General features: G+C 46.4%; 1 protein-coding gene across 3 annotated transcripts in view; it reads left to right on the top strand.

Moving 5' to 3' along the window:
• Positions 1–24,605, top strand: part of LOC111645999 (vang-like protein 1) — a 48,720-nt gene that overhangs the window by 6,805 nt on the left and 17,310 nt on the right. For 2 of the 3 annotated variants that reach the window (XR_015436384.1, XM_023395363.2), the window contains exons 2-5: positions 1,028–1,154; positions 16,825–17,256; positions 17,765–17,940; positions 23,176–23,336. Coding sequence is in view for 2 of the 3 variants with exons in the window: in XM_023395363.2 (XP_023251131.1) it covers positions 1,028–1,154; positions 16,825–17,256; positions 17,765–17,940; positions 23,176–23,336 (896 nt within the window). In the remaining variant the exon portion in view is untranslated. The remainder of the gene's footprint in view (positions 1–1,027; positions 1,155–16,824; positions 17,257–17,764; positions 17,941–23,175; positions 23,337–24,605) is intronic. The other variant, XM_023395364.2, reaches the window with a different exon arrangement.

Genomic DNA, 24,605 nt, shown 5'->3' with positions numbered 1-24,605 from the left:
GGGGGGGGGGCTGTTGAGCTCTTCTGTGGTAATGGAGCTGCAGAGTGGGCACCCTGCCATGTAGTGATGCTGATGCTGGCGGAGGATGTGGAGACCCACCGCTCATGCCCTGCACAGGATTAGGGGCTGTAAGTGCTGGGGGTCTGTGTGGCTAATGGAGCTCATATGTTAGAGCCTTGTAAAGAGAGTGATGGAGGGGGGGGGCACTGATAGAGAGAGAGAGAGAGAGAGAGAGAGAGAGGGTTGATGTGGGGCAGAGGTCGCATGGGCTTTATAGTCAGTGATTGGAAAATAAAAGGAGGCTGAAACAAAGCGAGTGATTTCTTGAACTTCACACGGGGGGGGGGGGCAGCTCCGGTCTTATCTGACTCTAACAGCAGCCGCCTGCTGTCACACTGTCCCTGATCTCTTTGTTCGTACATTATCTTCATATACGTTTCTCTCAGTGTCTCTGTTTATTTCTGTCACGTGTTTGTTGTCGACCAAACGGGACGAACGTTAAAGCGAAGGGAAATGTTTTTATAGAGACACGTGAGGCGCAAAAACTCAGCCTGTCAAAATAAAAGCAGAGATATTTTGTGTGTCTCGAAGAGCTTTTTAAAATCTGATGATGTCACAGTGATGTCATCCAGGTTATGTTGGATTGAGTTTTAATACTATGAATTATAACCTGCGATATACAAACTGGGGGACGTGGTGTTTGGACACCAAACAGGAATCCAGTCCAGTATTGAATCCGGAGTCCAATTGGAAAGGTGTTGTCATGGTGCATCATGGGAAATGTAGGCTCTAGTGGAGATTTAGTCAGGATATCTCAGTCTCTGCTGTTTTGATTTGGACAATTTTTTTAGATTCTGTTTCTTTATAAAATGTCAATACGATTTTCCAGTTTATATTTTAATATTTTGTTTTTATGTATTTATTCGTCTGCTGGGAAGATGTGAAACCTCAGTGTGTGTACTGGTTCTTCTTTATGGCGGCATCTGTACAACACTAACCATTTTTTTGATCTTGTCTTTTTTCTCAGGGAGCGAAGCCGCGACCGACACAAGTCCCGCAGTAAAGACAGCCGCTCAGAAAAGTCTGTGACCATCAACACGCCGCCCGCGGAGCCGCTGCTGGGCGACTCGACCGTTCGGGGGGAGCAGGTCCAGGTAGGACCAACACTGCCTTTACCAAGCCACTCACCTTTAAAGCAGAATGACCCACCATCACTGAACGACGCTCACACCAGTTGCTTGATGGAAGCCTCAAATATAAGATACGATAATGTTGTTAGTCTGATTCATCCAGGATCTGCAGCACGGGAGATTTATCAGTCACCAGTCAGAATGAGTTGGAGTGGTAATTGTGTTTATCAGCCTGGGCTGGGACAGGCCATCTGGTACTTCAGGGCAAAAGCCAGCAGGGCCAGTCCACTCCTGGCGAGGCGTGGGCCGTCACTTTCAGGAAATCCATCGCTGACGAATATCTGCTGCAGGATACGGACGCAGCGGGCGGCTCCTCTCGTCAGCACAACTTTGATTTATCCCGTTTAACGGAGGGAAAGTCTGTGTTTCGCCGCAGGGATTGGGTCAAGTGATGATTCGCTGCAGTGCAAGATGGGTAGATTATCACAGTGGCCCCCGCCGTAATGGACCAGGCCAAGCCAAAACAGCAGCTTAGCTGTTTTGTTTTTTTACTGTCAGTCAAAATTCAAACTCTGTTCTCAGAAATCATGCAGACTTTGACGTCTGTGAGTGCAAAATCAAAATATGGATTATGTGATGGATTATTTGATAAAAGAGAAATATAAGGTAGGAAATGGTGGTGTGACATTATGTGGCTGGTGTTTGCGTGTGTGAGCATCAGGTGACTCGTTTAGCTTTAGTCTTCTGTGCTGTCGGAGACAAACTGAGTCTCCTGACGTGTTCGCTTTCATATTATGTTTCCTGGAGTCATATAAAAGGCAGAGCGGCTAAAAGACAGGCTGATCAGATTACACTGTGTTGTGTGTCGGTGGGGGGGGCAGGCTGGCTGCAAGCTGGCATGTTAAGACGTGAAATTCCTGGTAGCAGTCGAAGGATATTGGTCCAACAACAATAACGTGGAGGGAACATTAGTAATAGCCAATTAGCATCGTTGAGCTAAACATTTACGGATCATAAAAGATAATGATCCTTAACCAGAGCAGTAATGTAGTAATAATCTATTCCCCAAAATAAATCAGGGTATAAAGACACTTCCAGGTTCCTGACAGTCCACGCACAACCGGAAAAAATCTTTTCAACAAATAAATCTTCAATCTTTTCTGTGTAAATTCAGCCAGGGAGGTTTAATCCCTCATCGTGTGTGTGTGTGTGTGTGTGTGTGTGTGTGTGTGTGTGTGTGTGTGTGTGTGTGTGATGTGTTATTAGCAGCGCCTCACTCTTTGTCCAGGAGAAAGCTTCAGGTGTTTTTTGTGGTGCAGTATTTCCTGTTTCTGTCGGCAGGTTTGCAGCAGTGTTATCACTAAACAGTTCATCACCACCGTCAGTGTGTTTACTTTATCAATACTAAATCAAAGTTTACAATTCTCTCATCAAATAAATCCCTCCATCATAATCACTGTTTATCTTTTATATTGAGTCTCATAAAATCTGATCATAAAACTCAGTGCTTCCCTTCCCACTAACTGAAGGTGTAACACAACCTTACGCTCCTTTAGAAGTACGGTGGCCCTGAGAGACAGAAGTGTTTGCAGCACACGTGTTGTCACTGTGATCCCTCAGGGCCACCGTACTTGTTTTTGTTTTTTAGTAGAAAACAGCCGCTCAGCTCAGTGGATGACGCCACGTTCAGCCCGGACGTTAACGTGCGTCTCAGGTGATCGCTTCCCTCGCTCCATGTGCGAATAAACATGCATGTGTTGTTGTTGTTTTAGCCGCTCTGACTGTGACAGATGGGTCTGTCGGGTCTGGGTATGAGGAGGGGTTGTTGTGTTTCCAAATAGTGGAATATCTTCAGTTCATTGTGAAGCTGCAGCGCCACTGATTGTGCAGCACGTGTTGGTCTCAGGTGCGTTCACACTCGCTCGCTCACAGTTCAGTAAAGCTTTCATCTACAAGTTCCAGCTCACGCTTCAGACCGGAAGCTCGGTGCGTTTTGATGAGCAGCTGTCAGTCTCCTGAAATCCTTCCACCGTCGCTCAGAAAGCAGCAACTTCTCAAGACTCGCCGCCGCAGAGAGTGGAGTGTGTTTTAATGAAAGTGGAGATTTTAGCGCACACTCAGCCTTGGCTTACCCCACAGTGACCCCTCCTTTTAGCCAAACAACTGTCTGGCACCGTGGCCTTCATCAAGTGTTCGGCTTTAACCCGCTGAAGGGCGAAAGATGACAAACACACACACACACACACACACACACGAGCGCAGACGATCCACCGTTCACCGTCGTTTACTGACCTACTTGGCGCAGACTTTCCCTTGTGGCGAGCCTCGTTAGCAGCGCCCGGGTGCGTGTGACTGTGTTGTTTTGTCAGTGTACTGTGTCTAATTTTGCCACATGACAGGATTTGCCACAGAGCGCAGGCATCCTTAGTATTTTCGCTCCTCATGTCTTATTCATGCTGCGGCCTGCAGTGCTGCTGCTGACAGGGCGGGGACTGTTTGGCTTTAGTTTGAGTAATCAGGGCCACCAATACTACTGAGAGAGAGGCTCAGCACAAATCCTTCTCTGTGTGAGCGTGTGTGTGTGTGTTTGTTTCTGCTGTCTCACATATGCTCCTGTTTTGTGAGTGTTTTTGTGTGTGTGTGTGCGTCAGCCTCGTCTCTGAGTCTGACTGCGCCGCTCATTACTCCACTGCTGGGACTTAATCAGGCTTTTGGCTGACGGAGCTTCGCGTCGCTCCGGGCGGGGATGTCCTCACAACCCAGCACAAAAGTTTTCTCTCATGGACGTGATGCGTCTGCGATGCTGCACCGCAGGAATTATAACAGAAGAGAAAAAGAGGGGGGGTTTGTTTTTACATGTCAATGCAGAGAATTGTGTGGAGGATTTGTCTGCTGGTGAGAGACGGTGTTTGTGTCTTTCTCTTTTTACTTGCAGCAAATATTCAGGAGATGCAGGAAACATGTGTTTAGGGAAAGTTTGACACTATGAGAAACGTTTTGTAGCTTGATTTCACTTCAAGGTCCCACATTTTACACTCTTCCTGTGTTTTAGTTACGGAGCGGTGACTGCTTTGTTGTGACATCACAAAGTTCCAGAAGTCCTGACGGCTGGTTTTAAGGCTCAGTTTCTGAATACAGGCTGTGTGCATTTCTCTGTGGACTGAGGCTTTGATACTTTCACAGTATTAATATAGAAGCTAGAGCTGATCTATAATCACACTACACATGGACACAGACCTTTACACTGGATGAGACCTTTAATATAAGGCTGGAGCCAGCAGCCAGGTAGCTTAGCTTAGCACAAAGACTGGAAGCAGGGGGAAACAGTTAGCCTGGCTCTGCCCAAAGGCAACAAAACGCGTGTAACAAAACGTGCTGCTGTTTCTATTTGGATAGCTCTCTGTTTCTAGACTTTATGCTAAGCTAAGCTAATCAGCTGCATATTTAACATACCGACATGAGAGCGGCATCAATGAAGTGTCTCATAAAACCCCAAAGCTTCACAGCTTTCGTCTCTAGGATTGCTCGATACGTTTGAACAGAACACTCGCTCCATTTTCAGGAGGCAGGCCAAAGCTCCAGGCCGTGTGTTCAGGCATGAATGTGGAAAACACACTCCGGATCTCTAAGGCGGGAACCGCTGGTATCAGTCGATGTCTGCTTTATTCTGCTGGCTGGATGTTTGTGAAGGACAATGGAGGTGAGTGTAGCCTGGGCCGAGGTACGGCGGCCTGACACTAAATCACCTGAGTAATAAGGACAGTTTATCCTGCTGTTATTGTCGTATGTAACCGGATATCGGAGTGGATGGTGAGAGGTGGATTGGAGTCGCTCAGGTCAACGAAGCGTGCCAGCTTTTTGCGGCTTTAGGAGTGTGTTAGTGGAGTGGCATTATATGAGGTGTCAAACAGGAGAAATGTGATATGTTCGCACCGCGAGGCGTTCTTTTGGAGTCGGCATCTTCCCGTCCCAAAGGAAGGGAGAGAGAGAGAAAGTGGAGCTGGGATTATTTTTCTGCAGATTAGAGAAAGACCCTCGTGTGATTTGTGATGTGGCGGATCAGTGCGTTTTCTCCATCCTGCCTCCTGCACACTGTGTTCCTGCTTCACCCATTCTTATGTTCACTTGGCGTCGGGTGTCTCCTGCAGGGAAACACAATATGCAATTTACATTTACATGCGACCGCGTGGCGTTTGTCACTTGCATTCAAATTTAGGACGTTTAACTCTTTAACTCTTTCACTCTTTCTTCTTACAGTTTGTATGTCAGACTGAGTTTTTGTTGTGTGTCTATAATGTTTATCACACACATCATGTTGGGTCACTATTATTATTATTATTAGTAGTAGTAGTAGTATTTATTATATAAAGTTCTATATTTGTCATGATCTGCCCCTAAAATAACTGTTGTACTTATCATTTCCTGTTTTATTTTGAAATGACCTTCCTTGTGTCATGTTACCTCCCTCACGTCACATGTCACATGGTTTTTAGTGTCTCTCTGTGAGATTTTGTAGAAGACTTGCAGGGTCACTATTTGCAAGACTAGATTCCTTTTGAGATTATTTCCCATCATGCTCCTGGTGGAAATTTACAGGAAGAAAAACAGTTGTTGTGTTTTTGTTTTCCTGGACTCTTGTGCTCCTTAAAGTGAGTGTGTTTGGACTTTGTGTTGATGATTTCCTGTTTATTTTGAAATAATTTTCCCTGTGTGCCATTACCTCTGCCTCCCTCGTGTATTTAATAACGACCTTACACCAAACGACTCACATTCTTGCCTCTGTTCTCACTATCAAGTGGATTTGCTACTTCCTGTTTCCTGTGTCTTTGAACGTCACTATGTGCGTGAGCCGAGATGAAAAAGAAGATTTTATAAAACGAGTGTGTGATGGTGAAATGTTTTTACAGCAGCGTCGGCTAAATTCAGCTGCACCTTCCTTTTTCTTCCCCGACTCCCAAAATTCGCATCCCCAACCTCCCGGTGCTTCACCTTCCTCTCACCCTCCCTGCAGCTCAATTCATCCCAGCCAATTAAACGCAGCTGCTTTGTGATCTCAGCTGCTCGCCAACTTAGAGCCGGATCCTCGGTGCGAGTAGCAGCGGCACCGCTCTTGGCGTTTTTCTTGGTGAAACCATGGCGCAGGTAGCGCCGCCGCCCCAGACTCCGCAGGGCGCCCGGGCCGCCGTGTCGGCTCTCTGGAAGAGGCAGAGCACTTGTGTTCATGTTTGGGATTTCTTCCCTGTGGTGAGTGTCTCCTGGTTCAGACTCCTGGGAGACAGAGTGGTTATGTTTGTGTGTGTGTGTGTGTGTGTGTGTGTGTGTGTGTGTGTGCTTGTTGAACGCTGTGTGCCAACGCCAGGCTGCGAGCTCTGTGGGTGGGCAAAGCAGGAGAGAGAAAGAAACACTTTACCATGGTAGATTTCTTGTTGTGTGTGTGTGTGTGTGTTATTAGTGAGTCGACAGGAGTCAGTAAGAGAGAAAATGGGGAACGACGTGCAGCAAAGGTCGCCTGCTGCCGGACAGACTCAAAGAGAGGAAGTTTTGCTTCATGGTCACCACCTTATTCTCAAGTTTTTTTATCTGCCGGGACGAACTTTGTGGCTAAAGACTCGTGGGAAAAGTCAGTACCGTCAGAGACTTCTGGCACCACTTCAGTGTTTCAGGTCAGTTTCCTGTTTGTCTTCTGTTGGACTGCGGTGTTTCGATATCTTACATGACATCGTGATTTCAAAACGCCGCTCGCCATCATTCCAAAAATAATAGTTTAAAGGCCCAGCAGGAAGTGACTCAGTGATATTATTCTGGTGCATCTGCAGACGTGACGCGGCTTTAAGGACTCAGCTTTTTTTATTGTCAACAAAGTCAAACTTTAAATCTCTAAATGTTTTAAAATATTTAGATTAAAAAAAAAAGATTTCCTTAAACATCTGATCTATTGAGTTTTTAGCAAATATTTCTCGAACAGGACGAAAAGAGAGGAGCGTTTGTTGGGGACTATTTTCAGCTGTGAATTAATACACATTTGGTGCTGGTGAGAAATTAGATCCGTCAGGCTTCGATACTTTTCTATTAGGAATTCATGCTTTAGTTTTTTTTTTTACTTGGGGTTTGTTGACATCAACAGAGTTATCTTTGATGTGACGCGCTGTCAGGACGTCGTGTTCCACTGAGGGTTGGATGGACAGGTTTTGTCCTCGCTTGCTCACACACACACACACACACACACACACACACACACACACACGGAGCAGTGATACACAGCGACGCCACAGTGCTCAGTGAGTCGGAAGCAATGGACGGAGAGTGGCGCTGAGGCAAGGGACAGCAGAGAATGAGAGGAGATGGAGAGAGGATGCCTTCAGGGAGAGATGGATAAAAGGAGAGGAGGAGGAGGAAGAGGAGGAGGAGGAGGAGGAGGATGAGGAGGAGGAGGAGGATGACCACGATGTCACCTTGTTTGTTTGTCATTAGTTTACTCCGTGGACTCAGATGTTTACGTATTACCCTCTTTTACTCCTCTTCTCCTTCCACTTCCATCCTCACTGTTGTCATGACGTCCCTAACCACCACCCCCTCCCTCCTTCAACTCCTCTTCCTCTCACCCGCTCCCACACTCCCTCGCTCTCCGCCTTCCTCCATAAAGCCCCTTACATTATGTGGCAAGTGAGCACGCTCAGTCCCATACAATACCTCCTGAGGCATGATGGGAGAGATTTCTATATAAAGACGGATAGAGCGGGGGCTGGGCTGTGGATCAGCAGAAAGTCAGGGAGGTCACTCACACACACTCTCACACACACTCTGTGATGGATCAGGGGAAGGGGATGATGCGTTGTGCGAGCTGAGCTGAGTTCGGCGCTTGAGCATCTCTCCACATGCAGTCGCCAACGGTGATGGAGGCGGGAGACGAGGCGCTGGAGGTTTGTGAGACGGTGGAGGAGGTAAAGGACGTGATTGTCACCACCACAGAAGAAGACTCTAATACTTACTCGCCTCCGGTGGCCGGCAGCTCACCAGGGACCAAACCGAGCCAGGTAAAAGCGACGGATCCGACTGGCTGACGTAAAGGATGTTACCATGGAAACAAAAGTTCTTACTCTACGTTAACAAATGAGGACGTTTAGCCTCGTGCTCACTGTTGCTTTTATGTTTGGATCATTAGTGTGACCCAGGGTGCAGGACTACGGTGTGTAGGTGTTTACATAGCACACAAAGTTGTTGTCATGGCGATCTCAGACTTTTCTCTTTATTTATTATCCATTATATCTACGTCAGGAAGATTCGTGTCTCATTCAGTTTCTTCTTGTTTCTGCTTTTGGCTGCTGAAACGCGCCTCGTCTCTTCTCCTCGCCGCGGTCGTTTGGAATCTCGTCATCTGTTTCGTGGTTGCGTTCACGTTGTCTCATGAGTGTTTCTTCACTTCAGTGCAGCTCCAGGAAAACACGAGGGCTTGGTTTTGCCTCCGGGTTCGCCAGAGCGGTTCTTCCTAACACGGTTTGCTGGGTGGTTTAACTGTCTCCTTCTGATCTGGGTTGTTGGGTGGAGCGGAGCTGAGCTGCTCTTATTCTTTCTTCTTTCTCACTTTGCCACTGCATGAACATCTGGAAGGCAGGTGCCTTTTTAGGTCTCTCTTTTTCTTAAGATGTGGTTATAGTTGCATCACAGAACGGCAACGCAGCTAAACCAGTGTAACTTAACAGCCTCGAAACTAGTAACCAACCGTCTGAGTCGCAACAAAGATCTAATGAAAGTCACGTCTCCTCAGGTTTTACTCAGATCGATCCAGGTCACCAACCGTTGCGCCGTCAGAGGGTTTAAAGCTCAACACCTGGAATGTGAAATAGTTCAGTAAAGCATCGTAACCAATGAATGAAAGTGGGAGGTTAGATCGCTGTAACAACACGCAGAGAGCGGTGACGGCCAAGCGCCGTAGCTCAGGGCTGTTGATGTGCTGATTGACAGATAGATCCAAGCAGTGTGTGTGTGTGCACTTGCAACTGAAAGGGTTTATGTTCTCACTCACAAATTTCACAATAAAAGCTATGTATTATTTATTACAGCGTAAAGTGGGCCTGAGCTCCACAGGTCGTGTGCAGCTCAGCTCTTCCCTTCTGGGACGTGTTTCGGAAGAATTAGATAAATATATCCACGTACGATATATATAATAATACATCACCTGCAGCAGTGATGGGATAGTTTAATGTGATGAGGTGAAATCTTTCCTTTTACTTTTAAAAAAAACTAAATATAACATGTTTTTTTTTTTTATAATCTCACTGGATAAAATAAGATTTAGAAAGTGCACGGTTTGGTGGATCCTCCTCTGACTGACTCTTCCCGCTCTGATTACATGTGATTAATCATGTGATCACTGACTGATTGATAAATATTCTTCATGCTTCAACAGACCCAGGTTTCTGCATCAGCTCTCGCTGTCAGAGAACATGACACTTGGACCAGATTCTGTGTTTCGCTAAATTATAAGTTGTGTCTGCCCTTCACGGTTAACTGACGTTTCCGTGCGTGATCCGTTTCAACCATACTACAATTTTCCCTCTTCATGAGGCGCTGCTCAGCTGTCAGTCTTCTCATTGTCTCGCAGTCGCGCGTCGATCCCGCGAATTAGTCGAGCAAACTTTGTCAAGTGCTTCCCTTCCTTGTCATGACAAGTTCTTGGCAGCCTCGCACGCGGTCCGCAGTCTGAACAAAGGCGGTTTTTAAATGGTTGTGAAGAGGTCTGTGGTAATGCATGCCTGCTATATTTTAACACACACTCTGCCTCCCAGGAGTGAGTAGAGTGCACTTGTTCCTGTGCTGAGCGAAGGGGGGGGGGGGACTTTATTTGTTTGCAGGCCACTTATAGCTGAACAACAGCAAACAGGCTTTTAGTGGATGTTTGATTTACTGTGAGAGACAATAGCTGTTATTTAGACTCTGCAGAAAATATTCCCTTGAAAGCTTTGTAAATGCACGTTGGCCCACATGGCATGCTACTGTGTGTAGCCAGCGTGCTAAATATATCTGCACATCCTGTGCTGATATCAGACTTAGTGCTCAGCTGTTTGTGCTGTTCAGTGGACAGAAACAAGGCTCAGGGATCAGGTTATTAGTGAGCCGGCAGCCTGAACTTATTGTAGTTTGAATGTGCAAAATATGCAAATTACTCTGATTTCAACCGAGCGCCAGAGCTGACTGGGAACGCCAGGAACTGCAGAATGATTTATCATAAAAACAAGAAAATCCTGCAGGTCTTTTGAGTGAGAGCCAACACCATGAGAAAAATCCCGACAGGCAATCCTGTAATGCAACATGATGCATCCAGACAAGTGCCTGTGTGCGGTTCAGATGTCGCGCTGGATGTGTTCAAAGCTCAGCAGCTACTGTATCATGTTGCGGCCGTTAGTTTGCAGCCTCGCCAACATTTTCCTCAAAGAAATACTTTGAATGCACATTCTGCATCTTATCAAACCGCGCTCTCTCACTCTCTCTCTCTCTCTCTCTCTCTCTCTCTCTCTCTCTCTCTCTCCACGCTTTCGAAACAGGCGTTTTTAAAGCTGCTGTAACTTTTGCCGGGTGGAAAGAGATGAAGGAGGTGATTTGGCTGCACATGTTGCTGGTTATGGACGCCTGCCTCGGTGCTAAACTACTGCTCTTTTTAGACACAGTATTTTTTTTTTTTCGTTGCTTTGCTTTCCTGACTATTGATGCGTTTCATGCTCGTTTTAGTTTTATGTTTTGCAGGTGACAGTTGCCAGTTGTGTGCTTTGAGGCAAAACTGGAGGAATGGCAACATTTTAATGGTCCCATATTGTATGACACGAGATGTCCATGTGTAGTGTGATTATAGATCAGCTCTAGCTTCTATATTAATACTGTGAAAGTATCAAAGCCTCAGTCCACAGAGAAATGCACACAGCCTGTATTCAGAAACTGAGCCTTAAAACCAGCCGTCAGGACTTCTGGAATTTTGTGATGTCACAACAAAGCAGTCACAAGCCCCGCCCACCTGGACCCACCATCCAAACCTTGCAAGATTTGGTTTCTGTGTTTTACCTGAAATCTTCTATATTTTTATTAGATCATTCAGAAAACAGTCAGCCAATCAGAAAAGAGGCTGACTGTTGGTTAGCTTAGCTTAGCATAAAGCCTGGGAATATTCTTTATGTACTAATTAATACATTATAGTCAACATGTTAATCAATGAGTTTTAGAAGTATTGATAGATTTTTATGCTTTACAATTTCATATAAAATTCAAGTATAAACAACTATATTCTTGTCCTGTAATAAATTCTATCCTGGTCAAAGATCCTAAAATTTACGATGTGAAATTCAAATCTGAATATCCGAGATACCAAGGATGAGCAACTGAGCCTGAAGGGAATCGATCACACCTCTGGCCTATCAGGTTACGTCCTGTCAGTCATGTGATTCCGAGCTGTGAGCAGCTGGTTACGGTCAAACTTTTGACTTCCTCGCATGCCGAAGCAGACTGTGGAATGCGGTGTATTTTTAATCGCCACGCTAAAACCAAAATACAAGGGCATCGAGCGGCGGCATCGAGCGGCGGCATCGAGCGGGAGCAGCTGGTGCGGCAACTGACACTAGAGTAAAATGTGGCGATTTAAGACTTTTATTTGCTTCCATATTAGGAGTGGGTTTTGCACTTGCCGGTAAAACGAATAAGCAGAAGACGATGACCTGTGATTGGTCGGATCAAGTTGCACTCCCTTATCTTCCCCTTTACAGTGCGAAGCTCCCGCTCCTCGTGGTCACCGCTCTCTGTCACAGTGAACGAAAGAGCAAGAAAGCAGAAATTTATTTGCACAGCAGGAATCTCCAATCAGCAATGAGAGGAAGTTAGCTTAAGGGCAAATCCAGTCCTGCCATGCAACTCGTCAGACATCCATGTTGGTGCTGTCAACAGATAAAAACCAATCGATGGAGGGACTGACACATGAACCCAGCTTTACTCTCATCATGTCATCTCTGTAGCTTTATGAATGAAGCCTGATTTGCTTCTTGCATTTAGTAACTATTGGAAAAATGTGATAAAAATCGCTCCCTAAAGGACGAGAGGAATATTTTCATCAGAGAAATAAAGCATTGTTCATTTTTATCCGCCCTTTATCCACCGTTTCCCGTCTGTTCTCCTCTGCTCTCTCGTCTTGCTTAGTGCGATGTGAAGAACACGTCACATCGGATGTTTTCCGTTATTCAGCTGTTTAGTTTGTGCAGGAACGCCTCAGCTCCTCCCAGCACCGATGAGTTCCTGGTAAAAACAAAACCTCGTCTGGGTTGAATAAATCACTGCAGCCGCAGAACGAGAGTCGACCTGACAGGTGTTAAGTCGAAGTGCGTATTTTTGTGATGCGTCCGTGGTTGTGAGTGGAGGATTTCACATGTTGGTTTGTCCGTGAACTAATCATCCCTGGTCCTTGAACTGCGACTGGCCCTCGCTTCCCCTCCCTCTCTGGATCAATCCCTCTCCTCTCTTTAATTGGCTGTCTTGTTATCCCACATTGATGTCGTGCTCTTGCCTTGTTCTCCCTCCTTTTTTCCTCCTCTGTGTTTCACCTATTTTCATGTGATAAATGGGACTGGGACTCCTGCAAGGCTGCTGGTCCTGAACCAGATCAGCCTGTGGTGATTGGTTAATCCCATGGAGGAAATGTGGGTCACTAATGTCTATTTTTAGTCGTGTCGGCAGAGGGAAAGTCCAGGTACAGTAGTAAGGATCCAACAACAACAGTGTCCTGAATTTTATTAGCACTGAGCCAGACAGGGTGAAACGTACTGTACATTACATTTAAAGCTCCTCCAGTGTAAAGGTCTGTGTCCATGTGTAGTGTGATTATAGATCAGCTCTAGCTTCTGTATTAATACTGTGAAAGTATCAAAGCCTCAGTCCACAGAGAAATGCACACAGCCTGTATTCAGAAACTGAGCCTTAAAACCAGCTGTCAGGACTTCCTGTAACTTTGTGATGTCACAACAAAGCAGTCACCAAGCCCCGCCCACCTGGACCCAATATCCAAAACTTGCAGGATTTGGTTTCTAAGAGTGTTTTACCTGAAATCTGCTATATTTTTTTGGATCACTCTGTGGATCACTCTTGTTACCAAAGCTCCAGAGAGAAACCAGAACCAGAACACAATTAGCTTAGCTTAGCAAGAAGACTTGACACTGTTCAGTGACGGGTAACAATCCTCCAAAGCTTATTTATTAGCATATTATATCTGAGGTGTAAACAACAAGTAGTGGTTTTATGAGGCGGTTATATGCAGAACTATTTCTTGACGGGGCATGGCGACTTTTTGGAGTCTTAGTTTGTTGCCTGGCAACCTCATAGAGATGTAGAGTCTTTTATGCTAACGCTTCATGCTGAGCTAAGCTAATCGTCTCCTGCCTGTAGCTTCATGTTTGGTTTGTTTTTAGCTTGATTTAAGTTCTGGAAACAAAGCCATGAAACAGCCTTAAATCTTTTTTATTTATTTTTTTATTTTTGATTAATTGACCGTAAATTGGTTACATGTAGAATGTCACAAGTTCATAATCTTAAAATGCAAATTAAAAGATCTGAGAAACTGAAACCAGTGATATTTGTTTAAACGACTAGACAACAGTCTGTTAAAACTAAAGCTCTGGGTGTCACATCACTTAATTTATGTATTGTATTCGGAGCCACAGTCGGAGCATGTCGTGTAACGATGGCGATAGAGATCTCTAAAGAGTCCTCGAGCAGTGTGTGATTCAGACGTATGAAACAAGGGCGATGAGTGATGAGCGCTGAGAAGCGATGATTCATGTCTCCCTGGGGTTTTTTCTCAAGGTAGACTGTGGTCAGAGAGACACTCTTCCTTACAAATAATGCCTATTGATCTCCTTCCTCACACACACACACACACACACTCGCCTGTCTTCAGCAGCTAGACGGTGGTCAGACAGGATTAAGACTAGAGGATCTGTCAGCAGTGCAGCGGGGAAGATGCTCGGAGCTCCACACCATGAGGATCACATCTGCTATATTTACTCAAATGTTTCAAAACATCTTACATACTTTGTTTTAACAAGCATCTCCTGTGTTGCTCGGTAACCGCTTAGCTATGTTAGGCATCTCTATGTAACTGAGGCTTGTGGCTTTTGTGGAGCACTTATCTCTGCTATTACACAAAGAAAAATGATGAGGTTTTGCTTACTTTTGTTCCCTGTAGAGGATAATGGCTTCATGTGAGTAAAATAAAAAAGCCTGTTGCATGGGTCTGTGTGGAGAAGCCGAGGGCCTCTTCAGTCAGCCTCCCTTTCATTATTAATGAAGCGGCTCTACCTGCTCTGTTCCAGGAGCAATCTCCACTCCAATTGAGTGGACTGGAATATGTAATATTTATGATTGTTTGGATGTTGCATCATGTTGTTTGGACTATATTCTGTCAGATGCAATTTATCGCTTCTATTTCTCAAGTGAAAGACATGAACTCGGTGTTTCTGTTGAACTGTAGTAAATATGCAGCACGTTAGTTGCCATTTTTAGGAGATTTGGAGTGAAAATTTGAATATTCATCATTTTGTATAATGCATGTAACATTTAATGTTAGAAAGTAAATATATACACACACACACACATTTGTACCCACAACATTGGTAATACGTGGACACCACCCTACACACACACACATACACACACACACTCAAACACATTTTGTGCACTTTCTGGAGTGGTGTTTTCCAGAGGACAGGTCTGCCCCTCTGCAGATAAATGTCAGGGTGTGTGTGTGTGTGTGTGTGTGTGTGTGTGTGTCCCCCGCAGGGACACAGTGACATATGCACCTTTTGACCTTTTGAACCCGAGTCATGCATTCCACTGTCTGGTTCGCAGCGGCTCATGATCCGGGGTCAGTCGTGATGTTCAGCTCCGTCTCGATCTACGCACAAGATGGAGGGATGAGTATTTACGACTTACTCTCGTCGTGTCAAAAGGTCAGAAGAAACCGAGACAGTTTTCAGAGACTGTGTCCGTGGAAAAGCTTCACCTGCGAGTCAGCAGTTGATGCTCGTCTCCGATGAGTGACAGTGCTGCGATAAATAAATGTTACCTCATGTTTAAGGCTCATCATTTTGGGTTTATTGGGGGGGTTTGCTATAAAACACAACATGAAATTAGATTAAATTGCCTTGTTTTCAGGACATTTCACGTCCTTCCACATCCAGAACTTGTGACCAATGTCAGCTGGATTTAACAATATTTGAATCATGATCTGATGAAGCAGATTAACTGAGGTTTTCACTGTTAAAGTCTGAATAAACTAAGAATGTGTTGTTCGATCTTTAACTTAACGTTGTTGCTTATTCACTTAACATGTAATTTTATCAAGGAAAGAGATTTTTTTAGTTTCCAGGGATATTGAAAAACACTCCACGAAAACAAGACTGTGATTTTTAAGAAGAGCTTGAACTGTAGTTTCTAGCAAACGTTGCGTTTGTGTGGACTGTTTCCAGCTGTGGATGAACACAGGTCAGTCTAATACATGTTAAAGCTAAAAACAAACTGATTATTAGTTTTAGCTCCTTCCTTGAGAAATGGAGAATATCAGCAGATTAATGTCTCGTCCTTTTCCTCTTCCTCTCCCATCCATTCAGTGCATGAAGTATTGATGTTCTGTGTAGTGGTGAAATTCTATTATTAGTAATATGAGCGAACACAGAAGCTGCAGAGACGACCTGAGTGTACTGCCTGGGTCCTCCTATTGTTCTGCTTCATCTCTGCTGTTTTAACCCCGAGGCCGCTGGGATATTCTCCGTCCCAGTGCAACATCCTCCTCCTCCTCCTCCTCCTCCCCCGCCCCCCTCATAACGCATCACCACGTCCGCTCTCTCTGCCGCTGTGCAGCTAATAATCAATGACACAATCCTTAAAAACGCTGCTCATCTGCAGTGAGCTGATGGCTCTTCATCACCCGTCCTCCTCTCGCCGGCGCAGCTTGTTATGACTGCTGTGCAAAGAGTCCTTATCTTTGTTGTTGTAACGGCTCCGCTCCGACACCGCTGACCTTCATTATCGGCGGATGCGGTCAGGCCCAGACGTCAGCGTGAAGCTGGCAGCCCGCTCTGTTGACTTTTTCCACTTCCCCATCTTCTGTTCCTTTCTCTCTCTCTCATGCTTGGAAACGAACCTCCGCTGCCTCCGTTGAGCTGACGTGTCGGTGAGATGCACGTGTGTGTGTGTGTGTGTGTGTGTGTGTGTGTGTGTGTGTGTTATACTGTGTGTGTGTATAGAAGGTAAAGGAGATAACACACTGTCCTGTGTTGCCCAGTTTTGTCCGATTTTAAGGAGAAACCTTTCGATATAAATCAGAAATGATCCACAGTGAAGGTGATTTTAATCCATAACAAAGCGGTGTGAGGGTCAGGTGACCGTGCTGAGGAACTGTGAGGATTTCCTTTGTAAGTTACTCGTTATTAAAAGTCTTACAGCACAGTGTGACCTTATATATTAGCTGTAGCACTTCACCTTCTGTTTCCCAGCATGCTGCTGTTTTCTGACATTGACTCTCCAGCGTTGATGGCGTCTTTGTAGCTGCTGAGTCTTCAGATCAAACACATCCCAGGTGTCTTGAGCTGTGTTTGTCTCAGTGTATGAAACTGAGGAAGCCGTCGTCTTACCTCCTCTCTGGTTTTCCTCCCTCTCTCACTCCCAGGATGACAACTGGGGCGAGACCACCACCGCCGTCACCGGCACGTCCGAGCACAGCCTCTCTCAGGAGGACATCGTCCGCATCACCAAGGACCTGGAGGACAGCGTGGGGCTGGACTGCCGCCGTTACTTCACCCTGACCTTGGCTGTGATCCTGGGGCTGCTGGTGTTTCTGACGCCGCTCGCCTTCCTCGTGCTCCCACACCTCCTCTGGCCGGAGAGGCTGCAGAGCTGCGGCACGGCCTGTGAGGGCCTGTTCATCTCCGTGGCCTTCAAGCTGCTCATACTGCTGCTGGCCGTCTGGGCGCTCTTCTTCAGGCCGCCGCGGGCCGGCCTCCCGCGGGTTTTCGTCTTCAGGGCGCTGCTCGCCGTGCTGGTGCTGCTCTTTGTGATCTCCTACTGGCTGTTCTACGGAGTGAGGATACTGGACTCGCAGGTGAGCCGAGAGAATAACCTTACATGTATGTGCGTTTACACCGAAATCCAAGTGAGTCCACAGGCGTGTGTTCTCTCTCTCACACACACACACACACACACACACACACACACACACACCCCCACCCAGATATTTCCATCAGCTGCAGCAACTCATTCATTTTTAATGCCAACCATAACACTTCACTCCTGTGGCATGTTTACTGTGAGTCATGATTTAAAATCCCTTTTGGTCCCTCACTCACAACGCTTGCGGCAAAACACACACACACACACACATGCAGAAATCGGGGGGTCTAGGAAGCTTACAGTCCTTTGAAATTGATCTAAATATTCATATGCTCTACATCTTGTCTTACATGTGTATATTTTCCCTTTTTAACCCCTGCAGGAATTCTTCTTCTTCTTGTTTTTTTGTTTGGAAATGCACATATTTACTGCGTTTGCACATAGTTGAATGAATATTATTCCAGCTGCTGTTTTTAAATTTGACCGTTCCTGCCCCGCAGGACGAGAACTACCAGGGAATCGTGCAGTACGCCGTGTCGCTGGTGGACGCGCTGCTCTTCATCCACTACCTGGCCATCGTCCTGCTGGAGCTGCGGCAGCTGCAGCCGTGCTTCTCCGTGTGCGTGGCGCGCTCCACGGACGGAGAGACGAGGCACTACAACCTGGGACAGCTCAGGTGATTTCGATGTTGCACGTGTTCAGATATAAATCAACCCTGCGTGGAAACAACGGGGGGGGGGGGGGGGGTGGTAGGTGGGAGGGCTGTGATGAGTTTAAATAAAGACCCTGGAGTTTCGAGGCCGATCAGACGCCGCAGAGACGGGATTTTACAGCTCTGGAAAAGTTTGTCACAGTGGCAATTATTTAGTCTTCCATTGCAATTACCAGCAAAAAAAAGCCAAAACAATAGAAACACAGTGTTCATGTGGGGAAGTAATCTACCAGGAATGTGTGCGTGCAAGTATTTGCTCGGCCCCAACACATCGCCTTCTCCAGATTCAGGCGTTTTCCTTCTTCAGTTTGTTTGTGTTGTTGTGTGACTGTCAGTGTTCAGATCCTCTGCTGCAGTGAACGGTTCTGCACAGTCACACAAACCCCCGTGTTCCACGAGGTGAATGACTGTTTGTGTGAATGGAGTCTGTTCGTGGTCGAACGGCTGTTTCTGGTTAAACAAAAAGGATCTAAACGTCCGTTTCCGTGGTAATCCCGTCCACGATGTCGTCAGACATTTATAATAACGACCTGAGCCTCGAGTCTTTAGTGGATTCAGTCGTTCACACCCAGAAAACCAGTTGTATTCCAGCGGTTTCCACAGACCCGAAACTGACACTGATGAGACCTCAGACTCACTGCAGCTGCATTTGTTGGGGACTATTTCCAGCGGTGGATTGATACATGTTTGGTGTGTGGTGACGTGGTTCATTCATGACATGATTTATCAGGCTTTCGACACACGCACACACACACACACACACATACACACACACAATACATGTTGGATGTTTTTGGGTGTCGTCGTGGGATTTGTCGACGAGACGAATATAGAGAAGTGTCACGTTTATCCTTGAACGTCTGGTGTCAGTCCGACTTTCTCTCAGCAGAGTCGGCTTGCTGTTCGGGCTTGTTACCGAGAAGATTTATGGCTTCGAACTAAAGCTGACACCAGAAACATTCTGTGGGCAGATAGTGTGAAACCTTAACTGCGGCAGTGGGATGAGACGGGGGGGAAACTCGCAGGTGCGTATTCAGATGCACATGTTGCTCGGCGAATCTTAGAGGACGGCGTTAAGATTCAGAAGAAGTTAGCAGAATCCCCAGATGACCCCTGCGCATGTAGAGACTGACGGCAGAAGAGGGCGAGATACAAGGATGGGTTGATGTGAGCGATCAGGGGATAGAGAGGAAGAACATGGGGGCGAGATGAAGGCAGAGGGAGAGTTAGAAACTGGGACACCTCAGGTGACGAGACGTGAGGAAGGGAAGAAGGAAGTAAGTGGTTACGTACTCGGAGGTGAGAGCGGAGAAAGGGAGAGAAGCGCTGGAAGGGAAACGAGCGGTGATCAGGTAGAAAGAGGGAGATTGAATGTTAAACCTGAGAAGGAAGAAAACACACAGAGACACAAAGTGGCTGGTCGGGAGAGGAAACCGTGCCGAGAGGGAGGGGGAGACTTCAGAGAGGAAACTCCTCAGAAACGAGCTGCAGACTGAGGCGGAGAACAGAGGAAATACCCAGGAGGCCGAAGCGAGGAGAGAGCGCGACGGGAGGGGGCGAACGAGAGAACAGAGAACGAGGGATTAATAGTTAATGTGAGCGTAGTGTTGAAGAATCCTAAAATGTATGTGGGAATGAAAGAAAGTGTGTGTGTGTGTGTGTGTGTGTGTGTGTGTGTGTGTGTGTGTAGGAAAGAACAGCTCGGACGAGACCGACCAGCTTTTTTTACGACCTTCCAGTCTCTGAGGGAAAACAGGAAGATCCCATTTTTAGCCGAACGCAGCAGCAGCTCTCCTGCAGCCCCCCGGCATCACATGCACATGCTCCTCGCTCACGGGGGAACTCATAAAAAGCTGATGGATTTATAGATGAACCTTGTATTTTATTACAGGATGGGGGGGGGGGCGTTATCCTGTGTCTGTTCTTACACTCGGAGGTACACGCTCGGGAGTTTTACAGGTGGCAGAAATGCACACGAGAGATTCAATCAGAGTCAACTTTATTGTCATTTCAACTGTAGTTCTCTCAGCAAAGTCTCTGTTGCAGCTCAGACACTTCGAGAGCCCCCACCCACCCATCCACCCATCCACCCCACCCCCACCCCGAAGCACCGAGTCTATTCTGGCAAAATCTTAACTGTATAATCATCGGCTATAAATAGTGGATTCCTTGAAGTGAAATTACACAGCACAGGAAACACACAGACACAATGCACACACTGCCTGACTCGCAGCTGCAGACGCTCCATCCTAAAGATCTTAGAAGAACAACATGAGTTTGTGAGACTGCTGGTTTCTGATGAGAGTGCACGGACGCAGGGACGACCCCCCGGCCCCGGTGGTTCGGGGGGTTAATGGGCTGAAATGTGGGATGTGTACATCACATTCCCTGAAACATGAACCTGCATTAGGCTGAAGAGTGCATTGATTTTCATATTGATTTTTGCATTCATAGAAACAGGTCAGACAAGCGAGTGTGTGTGTGTGTGTGTGTGTGTGTGTTAGCTGGCTGCCTTGGGGGTGTTGTCCTCTGTAAGCTGTGCCATTCATGGCTGCTTGGCCAGCAGCAGCAGCAGCAGCAGCAGCAGCTCTGTTGTCCGTCTGACTGTAAACACACGGCTAATTGGTTCTCCCTGCAGACTGCAGCCGAGCATCTGGTCAGCCTGACTCACCCGCACAAACATAGGCACGCATGTGTGTTTGTGTGTGTGTGTGTGTGTGTGTGTGTTTGTGGGTTAATTGCATCGTATACATGCAAATGGCACATGTGGGCCACAAACATGAACATGAATGAGTGTATGATACAGAGAAGCTCAGTTTTCTCGGCCTATCTCCTCGGTGTATCTCCTCCGTGGCTGCAGCTCACATTCCTGTTCTCCTGACATCCAACCTCAGCCTTATCATAATGGGGACCCTGCTCGGGCCCTGGGGTCCTGAAAGCTTGTCTCTGTCCGCCTGGCCTTTGATGCCAATCTGAGGGCCACAGGAATCCTTTTCTTGTCTCCCCCCACCCTCGTCAGACCGGACAAGTCGAGCACCAACACATTCCTCACGGCCTGGGGAGAGCTGTTGCGGAGGGGTGGGGGTTAAACACATTCACTGCTGGGAACTTCCCAGTTGAGGTTCTCTGACTGGTCGGTCCTGAGCAGCAGCGTGAGAGCCGGCCGCGCTCTCTGGGGACACTGGCTCACAAAGCTTTATTTCCTTCACTGTGTGTGAATGGTTGTGTGTCATGTTTGCTCAGCTTAATAACTGATGGAAGCTGGGAGGAGCAGGAACTCTTACTCAGCACGTAACAATGGTCCTTTGAATGCTTCACTGTACAGGAGGGCGTCCGGGTTTCTGGAGTTAACCCGGGGAGCTGCTGTAACGCTCTCCTCTGGTGGAATGAGCGCTGCCTCCGGCTCGGCTTAATATTCAACACCCTGCGGTGTGTTTGTTTTCCCACAGTGTGACACACTGTTTTTCAAACACATACAAACTAAAGAAATAAGACAAAAATAACAGGAACTGAAGAAAGTTTGCACTGAGGAAATACTGAAGACAGGAAAACAAAAATAAAATAATAAAATACTGAAACAGAGGAGACGTAAAAAGTGAGTAAAACATAAATAAACGGTTTTAAAGATCAAATAAAAATGAAGAAGAAATAGTAAAGTGCTAAAAGAGAGGGGAAGTTTGGAAGTGAGTAAAACCAGAAATAAAAGTAGAAATAAAATAAATAACCAGATATTAAAGTAGTTTATTATAAGGAAAATAATAGAATAGAATAAAAGAACTAACCAGTAAAACAGCTTAAAACATATAAATAAATAGAAATATAATATGTTTTTTTAAGGAATGACGTCTTTAATGCTGGTTTGTATCTGTATTTGTGGTAAAAGACCCAGGGGTGGAAGAGAGAGCTTACATCAGAAGGTCAGAGGTCATGGGCCTGATACGACTCCTTCTCTGGGATAATGGGAAGCGCATGCTGCGGGCGAGCATGTGCTGTTGTTCGTGTATATTGAGTTAGCGCTCCACGTGGCCTGAAGAATGACGGGACACAGCGAGGGCTCACACACAGTTATGGAGACGTCCACACAAAACACACCCGGGAGGGAAGAAGGCTCCAGTGTCGAGCTGTAAAGTCGCGCTGTCGGTCGGTGAACAGCTGTCAACATCTGCTGCCCGAGCGCCGTAGTGGCGTCACAACAAAAGGCACAACCGCCAAATACTGCTTCAAATTTCGTGTCCTGGAAACCCGGAGACGTGGAGATTATTTGTGTTTATAAACTTACACGGTCGTGTTTCTACCTGATGAGGAGAAATCCAATATTCTCTCCCACATTCAGGATCAGCTCTGTCTTGGTGTCCGCTGACTCATTTAGCAGCTGAACGCTACCTGCACTAGCTTGTTGCTAACTGTCCGTCCATTTGTTTAACAGCTGTATTATTTAGATTTTACTGTGTTTATAATTATCCTCAGGCCAAATAATCAATCTGCCGACGGGAAGGAACTGAAATATTGACATTATGACATTAAAGATGTGTTATAGTAGCTTCACACTCACAGCTGTTTGCGCTGTTTAAAGGTCTTTGCTAAACCGTGGCCACGAGTGTCAGTTACAGGATGATTCCTAAACATTGTGTAAAATTAGCACCGGAGTCATGAAGTCGGTGAACTGCCCCGTTAATACGCCGCGGTATCTGTTTACAGTATGCTAACATTAGCCGATATTAGCATCACACCGCAGCGAGCGCGGCTGTAGCAGCAGAACTGGGGAGGGAGTGTGTCACAGGAAGAATGTGCTCTTGCTTTAACCTCTCACTTCCACGACAGTGAGGCTGTATATTATTTAAAAAAATGTGAAACATGAAAACGCCCCCGCACCATTATGTTGAATTGGTTTAATGGTGCTGTGTTATGAAGGACAAGACCCGGCACGCTCTCTGATCCACCGGTGATCTGAGCTGCTCCCCTCACTCCCCATCACTTCCTGTGTTGTGGCTCTCAGTCTGTGTGTGGTAGCTATGGTAACCGTCACACTGCCGCTGTCCCATGTCTGATTATTTTCCACTCCTGTGTGACAGAGACATGATGTTGCTATGGAGCATAGTTACATACATCCCATGTTAAGATACGCCACCCGACTTATTTTAATCCTCCTGTCTTCTTCTTCTTCTTCTTCTTCTTCTTCTTCTTCTTCTCCTCCTTCAGTATTCAGCGGGCAGCTCTCGCCATCTTAGAGCACTACTACTGTGACTTCTCAGTCAATAACCCGGCGTTGCTCTCCGCCTCCAAGACCCGCGCCGCCAAGCACCTGGCCGGCCTCAAGGTCTACAACGTGGATGGTGAGTTCCCAGCAGCCCCAGCTGAGGGTGAGTGGGACGGTCTTTTTTCTGTGTGTCGTTTGTCTTGTCTGTGATTTACAATCTGTATATATTTAAAGCGTGTTGTGTTTATTGAGTTCGGTGATTTCGGGGCGGGACGGGTATTTTGTCTTTGAAATGTCATAAAAATTGTGTAAAAATTCCCAGATCCGAAGGTGATTTATTCAGATTCCTTGTTGTATCTGAACAACAGTCCAAAACCCAAAGACGAGGAGAGTTCTCACATTTAAGCTGCAGGAAACTGAATTCTTTTGTATTTTTGCCTCATAAACAGCTGGTTTTAAGGCTCAGTGTCTGAATACAGGCTGTGAGCATTTCTCTGTGGACTGAGGCTTTGATACTTTCACAGTATTAATATAGAAGCTAGACCTGATCTATAATCAAACATCACATGGTCGTCTGCCTTTCGACATATGCGACCTTTAAAATATTTCTCCTGCATCATCGCTCAACGATATTTCAGCTTGTCCCCCGAGTTGCTCCTCGCCACGCCTCCTCCATCTTCTGTGAGTTCACAGTTCAAGTCCCTGCAGGTCGACTTGATTTCCTGATTGTGCTGGAATGCGCCGAAACGAACGGCTGCCTGGAAGGAAGTAAATTGATCCGCAGACGAGGCGTAATTGAAAAATTGTCAACTGTAACTTGAAACGCAGGTGATTTGTAGTTAATGGGCTACAACCTGCAAAAATGGAAGTGTGGTCATTTGATACGCGCCTCTGTCGGAGGAGCGGCGTCTCGTACCTCTGGAGCAGGTGTGAATCAGCTGTTGACTTTCTCCTCATGTGTCTCTTTGCACCGTCGCTCTCGCTTTAAGACGTCTTTAGAGCTAAACTGAAAGCCTACCTGTTGGACAGTAAGTAACCGGAGCGCCTTCACACACCTTCGCCGTTCACTGCACAAACCAAACACGCTCCTGAGTCTTGCTTCACACGCTCGCCACTTCCCCTCCGCTCGCCGCATGCCACAGGTTGATGCAGAAGTTCAGCGTGGTCCTGGCGACAGCTGGCTGACTGCAACACAAACCCTCTATTAAATTATCGCTCTCCCTTAAGTGTACTCAAGCTTCATTTAATGGCACTAACTTGACTCCCTCTTCCTTTTTCTTTTCTTTTTTTCCTCCTCTGAAACCATTTGTCTCCCTCCTTTCTTCTCTCCCTCCCCTCAGATGTTCGTGGGAGACGGCTGATAAATCAATAGCTATTACGCTGCCGGTCTTGTCATTTCTCTCTCGTGTCTCGTCCTCCTTCATTCTCATCC

Source organism: Seriola lalandi, unplaced genomic scaffold (assembly GCF_002814215.2).
Source record: "Seriola lalandi dorsalis isolate HSWRI2012SDOR001 ecotype SW California unplaced genomic scaffold, Sedor1 jcf7180002054962, whole genome shotgun sequence".
Taxonomy (NCBI): domain Eukaryota; kingdom Metazoa; phylum Chordata; class Actinopteri; order Carangiformes; family Carangidae; genus Seriola; species Seriola lalandi.
This window is presented reverse-complemented; position numbering and strand designations above follow the sequence as displayed.